Source organism: Mobula birostris, chromosome 17 (assembly GCF_030028105.1).
Source record: "Mobula birostris isolate sMobBir1 chromosome 17, sMobBir1.hap1, whole genome shotgun sequence".
NCBI classification, from domain to species: domain Eukaryota; kingdom Metazoa; phylum Chordata; class Chondrichthyes; order Myliobatiformes; family Myliobatidae; genus Mobula; species Mobula birostris.
Window position 1 is genome coordinate 23,186,331 of NC_092386.1, and position 15,317 is coordinate 23,201,647.

The 15,317-nt window shown below is 39.3% G+C and overlaps 1 protein-coding gene across 1 annotated transcript in view; it reads left to right on the forward strand.

The window, feature by feature from the left end:
• The window catches only part of wdr36 (WD repeat domain 36), a 73,203-nt gene that overhangs the window by 36,560 nt on the left and 21,326 nt on the right, over nucleotides 1-15,317 (forward strand). The window contains exons 11-14 of the mRNA XM_072281382.1: nucleotides 2,337-2,420; nucleotides 3,333-3,487; nucleotides 7,504-7,618; nucleotides 13,563-13,728. Of these exons, the coding sequence (XP_072137483.1) occupies nucleotides 2,337-2,420; nucleotides 3,333-3,487; nucleotides 7,504-7,618; nucleotides 13,563-13,728 (520 nt within the window). The remainder of the gene's footprint in view (nucleotides 1-2,336; nucleotides 2,421-3,332; nucleotides 3,488-7,503; nucleotides 7,619-13,562; nucleotides 13,729-15,317) is intronic.

Here is a 15,317-nt window from a genome sequence, read left to right on the forward strand (position 1 = left end):
ACCCGGACCCTGTCGACTCGCGGCTCGGGACCACCCGGAGTGATCGACCGGAGCCTTTCCGCACGTCCGCCGTCCTCCCTGTCTCTCCGTCTCTCCTCCGACTCCCCACCAAACACCCCTGTCCCCAATCATATGAGACAGCATTATCATCCGAAAAAAAACGATACATTAACACCCATTGGCTAATAGCACCCTGCTATCTGTGTTAACCCAAGCAAATGTCTTGCTAGAGACTTCCTCAGCATTTAACATAACATAGAAGCCATTTTAATCCACATAGGCAGCAATTTAAAAGATTAACATAACAAAGAAGCCATTTTAAATTTAACATACAAAGAAGAGACCCCGTACACCTGTATTAGGCCACTATCCTTTTATGCCTTGGCTACTTAATGTTCTGTCCAAGTGTCTCTTAAACATTGATTGTATGTGACTCCTTATTTTTTATAAAGTACTTGTATCACATTTTCTTAAATGCTTTTTGAAAATCTAGGTACGTTATAACTAACATTTTTCTACTCTGTTTTACATTTTGGAAACAAAAAATTTAGGTTAAGAATTCCATTCAGTGGAATATTTTTTAGAACATGTTTTCATTTACTTAATGAATTCCAGGATTTTTTTTAATAAGTAGAGTAGACATGTATCAATAAAGCAACACACACAAAATGCTGGTGGAACGCAGCAGGCCAGGCAGCATCTATAGGAAGAGGTACAGTGGACGTTTCAGGCCAAGACTCTTCGTTAGGACTAACTGGAAGAAAAGATAGTAAGAGATTTGAGAGGGGGAGGGTGAGGAATGGAGCTAATAGCTGGAAAGTTGATTGGCAAAAGGGATACAAGGCTGGAGAAGGGGGAGGATCATGGGACAGGAGGCCTAGGGAGAAAGAAAAGGCCATGCAACATCTTTGGAAAAGAGTACAGTCAAAGCTTCGAACCGAGATCCTTCAGCATGTCTGTATTCTGTAGAGCCAGAATGCATTAAAGAAAAAGGAATTTTGCTGTGCCAACTAAATATTGAAGTGGAAAGAAGCAATCCCAAAACTTGCTATATTCGAAAACTCTACATGCTTTCAATTCTGCCTATGTATATCTATAATTTTCTTTGTTCGGTCATTAGCAGATTTTTGTTTAGCTTGAATTCTCTCCCCAAACATCAAGTTCTTTACCCTCCTCTGTGACATGCCTTGGAATGTACCATCTTAACCAAGCATTTTGATTACTTATACTGGTATTATCTTGTGTCACAACTCAAACATTGTTTGATAGAGTGCTTTTAAAGTATTTTGGACTTTTTACTTCAGTTCTCATTGTTTTCAAATTGAGGACCTTGCACTTAACTCATTCAGAAGGTGAGCTAGAAGTCCAGAGTGCAAACTGGATGTAAGACTAGAAGCAGGAGTGTGGGTTGTAGGCCGAGCGTACGCCCGAGTTGAGGTTGCGGGTCCATTAGACTGGAGTCAGGAATGTTGGGTAGGTTTATGGAAAATTTGCACAACCAAAATCATAAGAATCCTGGCTAAACAGTTTGATTTATGTTTCTGCAAAATATTAATTTGGTAAGTTTTGCATAAAAGGTGCAATTTGTGCTTTAAAATAATTTCTGCAATTTTCCTTCGGAAAGGCTGTGTGTCCATCCCTTGTAAATGGAAATTGGAAATGGTGCCAAGTGGTGTATTATTTCATAATTGAATGATACCACAGAAGGAAATTGGTGGTAGAATGCTCCAGAGTACACTTCTATCCTATTACCAAAGTAATTGCTGGAGGAAGATATTCAAGTTCTCCTTCAGTCAAGATTGTTTCCTAAGAACAGTAGACCTTCATTGCAACAACAATGACTTTATCATCTAGAAAGTACACTGCTGAACAATAATGTTATTTTATGCAGAATGGTGAATTAATTGTTGATTAAATCATAAAGTATTACTTTAAACAGTGATTAGGATAAGGAAGCAGATATTAAAGAGAAAATTAAAATCCAAAAAAATCTGTAGATGCCAGAATCTGAAATATAATCAGAAGTAGTTCAAGCCCAAAGTATTTTGTTACACTTGATACTGGAAATGTTGCTCAGACGGAATGATCAACATTTAGAAAGCAGCTCCCACTAAATGAGATGCATATTTGGCTGTATAGGTCATTGATCCTCTGACTCGAAGGACCGAATGGCTTTCCTCTTCTGCGATCAAATCATTTATTTGACTTCTTGGCCATAGATGAGTGTGAAAGGAAGAATGGGTCAAAGTAGCAGCTGAGTTAATATTATGGTATTATTTCCCTTTAGAAATATGCAGTTGGAGATTTCATAACATGGTTTTTTTTGTCTCTTTAAGGGCGTACGAACAAAAAGAAAATTAAAACCAGAGGGGTGAATTATGAATTAATGAATCTACCTCCAATTACTACATTTGCTTCAGGTAACTGTATATCAATTCAAATACTGTTTTCCTGATCTGGGATGGGATGATTGGCCTTACTGCTTGAACGCTTGGATTTAGAACTTTCACCTTTTCCAAAATTTAGTTGGTAAATTGTTAGTTAAAACAAAGCTCAAATTATGTATATGCATATACAGCTTTGAGGTTCATTTTCTTGTGACCGTACACAGTAAATCTAAGAAACACAATAGATTCATTGAAAGGCTGCACCCAAGAAGACAGACAACAACGAATGTGCAGAAGACAACAGACTGTGCAAATACAAAAGAGAGAAATATATAAGCAATAAATATCAAAAACATGAAATGAAGTCCATAGGTTGTGAGAACAGTTCAGTGGAATTGACTGGTGTTATTCCCTCTGGTTCAAGAGCCTGTTAATTGAGTGGTAATAAACGTTCCTGAACCTTGCGGTGTCAGTCCTGAAGGCAGCAAAAAGAGAGCATGGCTTTGATGGTAGAGGTCCTTGATGGATTCTGTTTTCTTGCCACAGTACTGTCTAGATGTGCTCAGTGGTGGGGTGGGCTTTACCAGTGATGGACTAGGCCATATCCACTACTTTTTGTTGGCTTTTCTGTTCAATGGTGTAAGTGTTTCCATTCCAGGCTGTGATGCAACCAGTCAATGTTTGTCCAAGTTTTGATGTCATGCTGAATCTTTGCAAACTTCTGAGGAAGTAGAGACACTGCTGTGCTTTCTTTATAATTGTAATCTGTCCTGGAAATAATATTCTCTGAAGTGCAGTGTATGTCCTTTACTGTATTTGAATGTCTTTGAAGCTTCTTACAAGTAACTTCAAAAACATTCAAATAATTTTTGTATTTGAATGTATTTTTATCTTTGAATATGTTTCCGTTGTAACTCATGAATTTATTCTGAATGTTTATGGTAGAAACCGCACGTCAGAGTGATTGGGATGGAATTATTGCTTGTCATCAAGGAAGCCTAATCAGTACAACGTGGAACTACCAGAAAACCTCAATGGGAGCACACAAATTTGAGCCTCCAAGATTTAAGAAAGGGAATGACCAGAATGTTTATGCCACAGTATGTATTTTTACACTGTTTATTCCAGTTCAACTAGCTCCCTGTATCCATACCAAGTTAGTGCAAGTTCAGACAGCCGGATGATTGTGAAACCAAATTAAAATAACTTCACCAACTGTACCTTTACTATATTATTGCACAATGATCAAACATTTATTTGGAGTATTGTTTGTGCCCCTTAATGCAACAGCATTGACATTAATTATAACATATCGATCAGCTGCCCAGGTTATTTTTAAACTGAGATATCTGGTCAATTGCCCATTTGCTAATTAAGTTCAAAAAGCCATTGGAAGTTATGTAATCCAATCAAAAAATGAGAAAATCTGCAAATGCTGCAAATCCGAGCAACGCACACAAAATGCTGGAGGAACTCAGCAGCCAGGCAGCATCTATGGAAAAGAGTAAAGAGTTGACATTTTGGGCCAAGACCCTTCATCAGGACTGGAAAAGAAGGGGAGAAGTCAAAGTAAGAAGTTGGGGGAGTGGAGGAAGAAATACAAGGTAGTAGGTGATAGGTGAAACTAGGAGAGTGTAAGTGCTCAGCAAAGTGGTCGCCCAATCTATGTAGGGTCTCACTGATACAAAGAGGAGGTGTAGCACTTGTTCAGTTTGCAAGGATAAGTGTCAGGAGGGAGATCAGTGGGGAGGGCCAAATGGACAAGGGAGTCACGTAGAGAGCAATCCCTGGGGAAAGCAGGAAGTGGGGGGGGGGAGGGAGGGAAGATGTGCTTGGTGGTGGGATCCTGTTGGAGCTGGTGGAAGTTACAGAAAATTATGTTCTAGATGCGGAGGCTAGTGGGGTTGTAGGTGAGGAAATGGAATGGAAGAGATGCTGGTGAGGGCAGCATAAATAGTGGAGGAAGGGAAATTGAGAGAAGGGGATAGCACATTTACAAGTAACAGGGCGGGAAAAGTTGTAGTCCAGGTAACTGTGAGAATCAGTGGGTTTATAAAAGATATCAGTAGATAAGCCGTCTCCAGAGAAGGACAGAGAGATTGAGAAAGGGGAGGGAGGTGTTGGAAATGGACCAGGTAAACCAGGGCAGGGTGGAAGTTGGAGGCAAAGTTGAAGTCAGAGGCAAAGTTGAAGTCAACAAGCTCTACATGGTGCAGGAAGCAGTGCCAATGCAGTCATCTTGGAACATAAGGCAAGCATAGCAGGGACTCGTGAGTGCCCATGCTACAGCTTTTGTTTGAAGGAAGTGGGAGGAGCTGAAGGAGAAATTATTGAGAGTGAGAACCAGTTCTGCTAGACAGAGGAGAGTGGTGGTGGAAGGGAACTGGTGGGTCTGGTGTCCAGAAAGAAATGGAGAGCTTTGAGGCCTTCCTGTTGGGGGATAGAGGATGTACAGGGACTGGACATCCATAATGAAAATAAGATGATCAGGGCCAGGGAACTTTTATAAAAAAAAAAAAAAAAAAAAAATCAAGAGTGTATGAAGTGTCATGGATGAGGGTAGGAAGGGGCTGAAATAGGGGGGCTAAAACTGAGATGAGGTATTGCAGATATGAGTTCAGTGGGGCAGGAACAAGCAGAAACAATGGGTCTTCCTGGACAAGCAGGTTTGTGGATCTTGGGTATGAGATAGAAACAGGAGGTGTGGGGTGAAGGAGCTTATGAGGTTGGTGGCAGCAGATGGGAGATCCTTGGAGTTAATAAGGTCAGTGATGGTGCGGGAGACAATGGCCTAGTGCTCACTCCTCAGTGCAGTCCTGTTCAAGGAGTAAGTAAAAGGAGGTGTCTGACAGTAATGTAATATGTTTTTGCATCATGTTTAATATCATCCTTAATCTGATCAATAAATATTCTTTTTACCCATTTCTACCTCAGTATTTTCCTGTATAAGGCAGTTGTCAAACATAAAAATTAATTTGTAGAATAAAGTTAAATAAAATTCACAGAAGAATAAACTACTGTATTGGCATTGTTCATAACTAAACGATTTATCCAAAAGAGTTCTGATGTATATTGTCCTTGTAGTTTTAAGTCTCAAGGCTGTCCATTTCAAATTCTGACCTGCATTAAATTGAAATTAATTTCTTTTGGGGTCAGAAGGCTAAGGACTTACAGGCAAGTGATGGAATGAAAACCTTCGTCATTCTGTCTTGGGTCCACTACCAAAATGTGATCTCATATGGTCAACTTTCATGATCATTCTCCCAAGGCCTTTCCACTATTATCTTGTTCAGTTGTGAATGCTATTCTTAATTCCACAGCTAGAGTCAGAGCATCTAAGATGGTATATGAAATGCTCATTGCATCATTGATTATTTAAATCTTGTGCTGTTAGTTAAAAGTGGAAGCTAGAATGCAACCAGTCACAGCAGGCTGGGCAAGAGTACAAATTATCAAACTTTTCTCCATCCTGTTAGGTGTGTGTGTGTTTTTTTTTTTGCTTGTATGCACAAGATTGTTAGTTCTATATAATTACCCTTTATTTCCTGGCAACTAATTAATTCTTCAATTCCTGCCAAAAATTTGTTAGTTATTTCTTCAAGTAGTTTCATCTTCTGTACACTTGATTCATCTTCCATAGTTATAGTCTGAAAATATCTAGATAACTCTTTGGAAGTGGGAAGCATGGGGTGTGGGGAGGGGTGCAGAGAACTAGTAAAAGAACTCTTTGCAAAACATAAGAAATAGCTGGAGTAGGCAATTTGGCCTGTTGATCCTGCTCTGCCATTCAATAAGATCATGACTGATCTGGCCATGTACTTACTGTAGCTCTACCTCCCTGCACCTTTTCCTCATAATCATTCATTTCTTTTCTAACGGTGTTTTAGGCATATTTAATGAGGTCGTTTCTACTGCCGCCTTTGGCAAAGAATTCTATAGATTCAGTACTCAATGGGAAATGCATTTACCCCTCATCTCCATCCTAAATCTATGCCCCTGAGTCTTCACCTAAATTTTTTTTGTAGACTTTTGTTTGATCTCCTTACAATCTCTTGAAGTGGGATTGAGCTTGTTTTTCACTGAAAATTTCAGCTATCGTGAAATGTTTCTGGATCAAATTCTGTGATTATACCAACTCCAACTTTGTGCTATTAATACATCCGGGCTGGTAACCTCTTGACCATGCTTTTATGCATTGAGTTGCTGTCGCATGATTGGTTGATTAGTTGTTTGCATTAATGAGCAGGTGTACCTAACAATGTGACCACTGAGTATAAATGTATTTTTCTGCCAATATAACACATTGATGTGTTCATTCCATTGGAGCTCAGCTCTGAATTGAGGGTTTGGAGATACCTCACTAAGATGTTTCTTTAACAGTATAGAATTCTTCCTGTGGATAGTCTCGGGGCCCGGTAGTCGATCACTCTTAAAGTAGATTTCAGGGTATTAACAAAATAGAGGAAATTTGATGATGATAAGGAAATTGTGTTAATGTGGAAGATCACCTGTAATCTTATGGAATGATGTGGTAGGTTAGAGGGTCTAAGTGACCTCCTGTTTTGTCCCCCAGTAAGTTATTTTTAATGTTTTTATATATGCTGATTGTTATTGAATACATATGAGTGTCAAAGATGTTCATAATGTTTATTGACCTTGACTGTACTGATAGCCCTTATGATCTTAGGTCATTGACTTTGAAAGTGGTTCTGTCTGCATTGCTCCTACATTGTCCACACTGAAGTGCTGGGACCACGGTCCCAGTTGAAGACTGACCTAGGGCCCACATTGGAATAAAGAAAATAGCATGCACAAGAGGCAAACCATTTTTTGTTTTGGGACAATGAGAGATATACCTCTTTGTCTAAATAAGATTTTAAAAAATTTGGATGTTGAGGTAATTTCACAGAAAGGGATGGAAATTGCAATCTATTAATCAAAGTTGCTTGAACTCTTTTAAAAAAAGCTTAACAAACCTAAGTAATCAAAAATGTAATGATGAAAGTCTGCATCCTATATTAGTTTCCAGAAACCTATTGTGCATTTCATTCTTGTATGAATGTATTTTTAAAGAAAACTCAACTGCTTCATGAAGAAATTTTGTTGCTTTATTTAGGCTGTGGATATAACATCTTGTGGAAATTTTGCTATTGTTGGCCTTTCTACAGGCCACGTGGACGTGTATAATATGCAATCGGGCATCCACAGAGGACAATATGGTGAAAACAAAGGTAAGTATGAAGTTAAGGATAAAAACATAAAAAGTTTTCAGTAATCAGAAAGGGGGAGACTGATGCTGGAAATCCTGAAATTAAAAATAAACACAAAATGTTTAATTACTTTAAGTCAGATAGTATCTAATGAAAAGTCATTGACCTGAAATGTTAAGCCCATTTCTACATGCCTGACCTAACATTTTGTTTGTGTTAATAAATTGTCTGCTCTATATGAAATGTGGAAATTGAAGATGATCCCAAGTTTTGCGAGACAATATTTACATATAGTTACATAGTAATGTCAAATCACCAATTGTAGCCTTCTCACTTAGCATTGTACAAAATACTCATTTTTGGCATAAACATTTTGAAGAATTGAATCATCTGTAGTCTGACATATAAGTAGGCAGTAAGTACATTAACAGTCTTATTCTCTATATTTAAACTTTATGGGGTATCATTTCAAAATGATAATTTTTACCTTTGTAGGAAGAAGAGTAGATTTCTGTAGCTCTCAATTGAAACCTACAAAGCCATTGTTTAAAAGGGGGAAAATTGAACTAATTTTACCATTCTGTTGATTCAAAGCTTTAAAAAAAATTCTTAAATAATCTGTTTATAAGGCATACAAAAGTAGTTTTTTTATTTGAAGTGTTTTGTTTTTGTGCCAACTTCCTCCCTTTCTGAATATTTTGATACAGATTACCGGCATCTGTAAAACACTTTATTCTACAGATGCTGGTAATCCTATTGTACTAAATGATAAGCATCTGATATATCATTGACATAAAGGGGACACATCTATTCAATTTTTTAAAAAATTAGACAAGTAATTCAAAAAAACTTGTAGCCAAATCTCATATTTAACTTTTGTTTAAATTTTCAGACTTTTTTTTTTACAATGAAGATTCCTTTGTGTGGGTACACAATGGCGCAAATTTGATTCAAAGTATGATGTATAGGCTAATCAATAGACAGTGGACAATGATTGCAGAATGCCAGTGGCCTGGTCAGATGTGCTATTCCTTTCCATTCTTCCATCTAGGTGTGGTCACAGTGACCAGTTGAGAATTAGAAACATTTAATCTAATGCGACATTTCAATTACTATGTTTTGATGATTAGCCTACACATTAGACTTTGAACCAAGTCTGCATCATTGGATTGTTCAATTTAAATATATTTACATTCTTGCCATTGTGTACCCATGCAGAAGAATCCCCTAATGTAATGTGCAATTAAACGCAAGCTCAGCCTGTGAGCCCTTTGTTTTTTTTATATATTTGAATGAATATGTGAAAACAAAGATGCCTAATCTAGGTTATTTTTATCATAATTGAACACTTTTTAACTTGCCAATATTAATTACTTCAAATCAGCCAAGTTTGCAATTAATTCCAGTATCAGGTCAGAGAGCAGAAGCCCAAGTGGAGCTCCATAGATGCCCTGCAAGTTCCGCCATCTCTACCACCAAACACATATTTACCAGCCCCCTTCATTTTCCGCAAGGATCACTCCCTTATCCATTCATCCCTCCAGGCACTTATCCCTGCCCATCCACCTACTCCCTCACTTCTATTCAATGCCCTGGAAAGTCCTTCCGGATGTATTATATCTGGTGCTCCCTCTGCAGCCTCTTCAACGTCAGTGAGATGCATCGTAAATTGGGGGACTGTTTCATCAAGCACCTCCGCTCCATCTGCCAAAAACAGAACTTCCTAGTGGCCCAACATTTTAATTCCCATTCCCCTTCTCGTTCCGACATGTCGATCCATGGCCTCCTCTTGTGCCATGATGAGGCCACCCTTGGGGTGGCGGAGCAACACTTTGTATGCAGGTCTGGGTAGCCTTCAACTTGATGGCATGAATGTTGATTTCTGCCCCCACCCCCCCGTTTAAAAAAAAATATTATCCTCCCCGTCTTGTATTCCCCACTCTAGCCTCTTGCCTCTTCTCACCTGCCTATCATCTCACCCTAGTGCCCCCCATCCTTACTTTTCTCCTGTGGTCCACTTTCCTCTCCTATCTGATTACTTAATCTCCAGCCCTTTACCTTTCCCACTTATCTAGCTTCACTTATCACCTTCTTGCTAGTCTTCTTCCCCTTCCCCCACCTTTTTAAAATTCTGGTGTCTTACCCTTCCTTTGCAATCCTGAAGAAGGGTCTTGGCCCAACACATCAATTGTTCGTTCATTTCCATGGATGCTGCATGACCTGCTGAGTTCCTCCAGCATTTTGTGTGTTTTGCTTTAGATTTCCAGTATCTTCAGAATTTCTGAATGTTTATAAAAGAAGTTAATGAAATTTGGCAATAAAATCAGCATGATATACTAGAGTTCTACTAATAATAACAATGACCAGTTTATGGAATAAAACAGTTTGTAAACAATAATACTGGGCGATAAAATAAAAAAAAGGTTTTCTAACTTCGGTCTGAAATATTTCCAATAAACATTTTGGGAATGACATCTGATTCCAATAAATTTGACTCCCTAGATTTTTTTTCTTCTCTTATGGAAGTTGAAGTTTGTCTTTGTGAGTGTAGTCGGTAGTTTTGGTCAGAATCAGAATCGGGTTTACTATCACCAGCATGTGACGTGAAATTTGTTAAATTAGCAGCAGCAGTTCAATGTAATACATAATCTAGCAGAGAAAGAAAATAATAATAAATAAAGAAGTAAATCAATTACAGTATACATATATTGAATAGATTTTAAAAATGTGCAAAAACGGAAATACTGTATATTTAAACAAATGAGGTAGTGTCCAAAGATTCAATGTCCATTTAGGAATCGGATGGCAGAGGGAAGAAGCTGTTCCTGAATCACTGAGTGTGTGTCTTCAGGCCTTTGTACCTCCTGCCTGATGGTAACAGTGAGAAAAGGTGCTGGAGGTCCTTAATAATGGACGCTGCCTTTCTGAGACACCGCTCCCTGAAGATGGCCTGGGTACTTTGTAGGCTAGTACCCAAGATGGAACTGACTAGATCTACAACCATCTGCAGCTTCTTTCGGTCCTGTGCAGTAGCCTCTCCATACCAGACAGTGATGCAGCCTGTCAGAATGCTCTCCATGGTACAATTATAGCAGTTTTTGAGCACATTTGTTGACACGGCAAATCTCTTCAAACTCCTAATGAAGTATAACTGCTGTCTTGCCTTCTTTATAACTACTTCGATATGTTGGAACCAAATTAGATCCTCAGAGATCTTGACACCCAAGAACTTGAAACTGCTCACTCTCTTCACTTCCCAGTACTGATCCCTCTGAAGATTGGTATGTGTTCTTTCGTCTTGCCCTTCTTGAAGCCCACAATCAGTTCTTTTGTCTTACTGATGTTGAGTGCCAGGTTGTTGCTGCGGCAACACTCCACTAGTTGGCATATCTCACTCATTTACACCTTCTCGTCACCTCCTGAGATTCTACCAACAATGATTGTATCATCAGCAAATTTATAGATGATATTTGAGCTATGCCTAGCCACACAGTCATGTGTATATACAGAATAGAGCAGTGGGCTAAGCACACACCCCTGAGGTGCTCCAGTGTTGATTGTGGTCTTCTGGTCTTTGAGGATCCAATTGCAGAGGGAAGTACAGAGGCCCAGGTTCTGCAACTTCTCAATCAGGATTATGGGAATGATGGTATTAAATGCTGAGCTGTAGTCGATGAACAGCATCCTGATGTAGGTGTGTGTGTTGTCCAGGTGGTCTAAAGCTGTGCAGAGAGCCATTGAGATTGCTTCTGCCGTTGACCTATTGTGGTGATAGGCAAATTGCAATATGTCCAGGTCCTTGCTGAGGCAGGAGTTCAGTCTAGTCATGACCAACCTCTCAAAGCATTTCATCATTGTCAATGTGAGTGCCACCGGGCGATAGTCATTAATGCAGCCCACATTATTACTCTTAGACGCTGGTATAATTGTTGCCTTTTTGAAGCAAGTGGGAACTTCTGCCCATTGCAGTGAGAGGTTGAAAATGTCATTGAATACTCCTGCTAGTTGATTGGCACAGCTTTTCAGAATCTTACCAGGTACTCTATTGGGATCTTCTGCCTTGCGAGGGTTCACTCTCTTTAAAGACAGCCTAACATCAGCCTCTGAGGTGGAGATCACAGGGTCATCAGGTGCAGCAGGGATCTTCACAGCTGTAGTTGTGTTTTCCCTTTCAAAGCGTGCATAGAAGGCATTGAGTTCATCTGGTAGTGTAGCATCGCTGTCATTCTTGCTAATTGGGTTTTGCTTTGTAGGAAATAATGTCTTGCAGACCCTGCCGGAGTTGCTGTGCATCCAATGTTGCTCCAACCTCGTATGAAATTGTCTCTTCGCTCTTGAAATAACCCTCTGCAAATCATACCTGGTTTTCTGGTACAGGCCTGTGTCTGTACACTTTCTCTTTTGAATGTTTGAAAGGTGTTAGTATTCAGAGGAAACAGAGAGATTCACAGTTAACATTCAGACTTAGCATGGTCTTCGCAAGGAAGGTAGTATGTTATTCATTGGAAGAGTTGTGATATTTTGCTCAAATTGCAAAAAACAAAGTCCCTAGTGCGAGTGTATGGTGAATATTATCTATGGTTCTGGCATTCCTTTCTGAGGATGGATATGCATGCAATTCAGGGAGTGCATTGAAGAGCTGCCAAACAGATTCCTGGGGTGATGTGTTTTGCATGAGCAGAATATACATGGGAATATAGGAAAATGAGAAGAGAAATGTATAAAGTTCTCATGGCTCTTTTGACAAGGTGGACGTAGGGATAATGTTACCACAGGTTAGTGTGTGTTTAAAATCATGGTTTAAGTTTTCAGAGTAAGGGCAGAGATGGGAAGGAACTTCTGGAAGACAGAAAATCTTTTGAATTCTCCACCCACCAAGAATGATTATATTCAAAAAAAGTGATAACTTGACTTTTAGACATTAATGGAATTAGGGATACAGGGTCAGTGCAAGAAAGTTATGCTGATTAGCCATGATCTTATTGAATGATGATACCCCTACCATTTAGGCCATGCTGTCTTCTTGCTACTACCATCGGGTAGACGATACAGGAGTGTTAGGCCCCACGCCACGAGGTTCAGGAGCAGGGCGACACAGTAGTGTAGTGGTTAGCACAGCGCTTTACAGTACCAGCAACTGGAGTTAATTTCCTGCCACTTTTTGTAAGGAGTTCGTACGTTCTCCTGTTACTGCATGGGTTTCCTCCGGGTGCTCCAGTTTCCCCTCACGTTTCAAAGACCTACGATTGGTAGGTTAATTGGTCATTGTAAATTGTTCCACATTTAGTCTTGGATTAAGTTGGGATTGGTGGGTGGCATGGCTCGAAAGGGCTGGTTCTGTGCTGTGTCTCAATAATCAAATAAGGTTATTACCCTACAGTCAGCAGGCTCCTGAACTGGCATGGAGCAGTCCAAAGACCTACCAGTTGGTAGGTTAATTGGTCGTTGTAAATTGTCCGGAGATTAGGCTGAGGTTAAATCGGGGGTTGCTGGGCAGCGCGGCGTGACTTGAAGGTCCAGAGGGGCCCACTGCATGCTGTATCTCAATAAATAAAATAAATAACTCAATTTTTTTTGCATGTTGATTGTTTGTGTGTATAGTTTTTTTTTCCACAAATTCTATTGTATTTCTTCATTTTCCTGTAAATGGCTGCAAGAAAATGAATCTCTGGGTAGTATATGGTGACATATATGTACTTTGATAATAAATTTACTTTGACTTTGAAAGAGGGAGTGGGCATGTGGGACTGAATAATCCTTCTGTTTCTTCTGTTATTCTCTGTGTGTGGACTTGGGTTGATGGGCTTTGCAACTTTCAGCAGTACAGTGAGCATCATCTTGCCATATTTGTATCAAGAATAACGTTAATGGATAATCGTGGTTTGTGTATTGTCAAATTTAACTAATTAAATATACTGAGCATAAGTCATGCAAAAATACTAATTACAATTCCTTTCAATTTAAGCTCATGATGGCCAAGTACGAGGAGTTGCTGTCGATGGACTAAATCAACTCACTATTACAGCCGGTGGAGATAAACTAGTCAAATTCTGGAAGTTTAAATCAAAGCAGTTGGTTTATACAACAACGTTAGATGCATCACCAATCACCATTTTGCTACACAGAGACAGGTATGAAATGTGTCTTGTCCAATTGTTTTCTTGAATTTTGTCATAATTTTATATTTCATTATTTTGATGTCTCATGGAATAGCAATGTTAAAATAGGCTTTTTGGGCTTTCCAGTGATTTTAACTCTTAAGGAGTATATCATCCACAGAACATTAGCATTTCTATCAGGTTTACTGTTTTTCTTGTGCATGTCCCAAAGTGTAGCTGAGCTTAAACTGGGTTCAATATTGCCTGCAGTGCTGTCATTTCATCCTGGGGCAGCACGAATCTCTGCAGGCTTTTCCAGCTCTTGGGCTCCATTGAAATCAGTGGGATAAAATAGTTGTTTCGAGAGCGGTAAGAAGATGAAAAGAGTTAGATATAGTTACTGTTGAGGAGGATAAAATAAGTGAAAGGTGGATCAGCCCCATTCAGCCTTAATCCCTTTTTTTCAACCAGTAATCAGGTCTCTTGTTTAACGTCAATATGTTCTGTCCCTTATTCACTTCACAACAAAAATTCTTCTAACCTCTTACTATAGATTTAAATAAGAAATCTGGCAGTTCAGGTCCTATCATTTTAAATATATATACAAACTCCATTTCCAGAAAAGTTGGGATATTTTCCAAAGTGCAATAAAAACAAAAATCTGTGATATGTTAATTCACATGAACCTTTATTTAACTGACAAAAGTACAAAGAAAAGATTTTCAATAATTTTACTGACCAACTTAATTGTCCAACTTAATTGTATTTTGTAAATATACACAAATTTAGAATTTGATGGCTGCAACACACTCAACAAAAGTTGGGACAGAGTTAAAATAAGATTGAAAAGTGCACAGAAACTGTCATGATACTGTGACAATTATAGCCACCTGAGCTCGGGAGTACTTCGGAAAACCATTGTCACTCAACACGGTCCGTCGCTGCATCCAGAAATGCAACTTGAAACTGTATTACGCAAGGAGGAAGCCATACATCAACTCTATGCAGAAATGCCGGCAAGTTCTCTGGGCCCAAGCTCATCTCAGATGGACTGAAAGACTGTGGAACCATGTGCTGTGGTCAGATGAGTCCACATTTCAGCTAGTTTTTGGAAAAAACGGGCATCGAGTTCTCCATGCCAAAGATGAAAACGACCATCCAGATTGTTATCAGCGAAAGGTGCAAAAGCCAGCATCTGTGATGGTATGGGGGTGCATCAGTGCCCACGGCATGAGTGAGTTGCATGTATGTGAAGGAACCATTGACTCTGAGGCATATATTAGGATCTTAGAGAGACATATGTTGTCATCAAGGCGACGTCTCTTCCCGGGACGTGCATGCTTATTTCAGCAGGGCAATGCCAGACCACATTCTGCACAGGCTACAACAGCGTGGCTTTGTAGACACAGAGTGCGTGTGCTTGACTGGCCTACTGCCAGTCTAGATCTATCTCCCATTGAAAATGTATGGCACATCATGAAGAGGAGAATCAGACAACGGAGACCACGGACTGTTGAGCAGCTGAAGTCTTATATCAAGCAAGAATGGACAAAATTTCCAATTGCAAATCTACTACAATTAGTATCCTCAGTTCCAAAACGATTAAAAAGTGTTATTAAAAA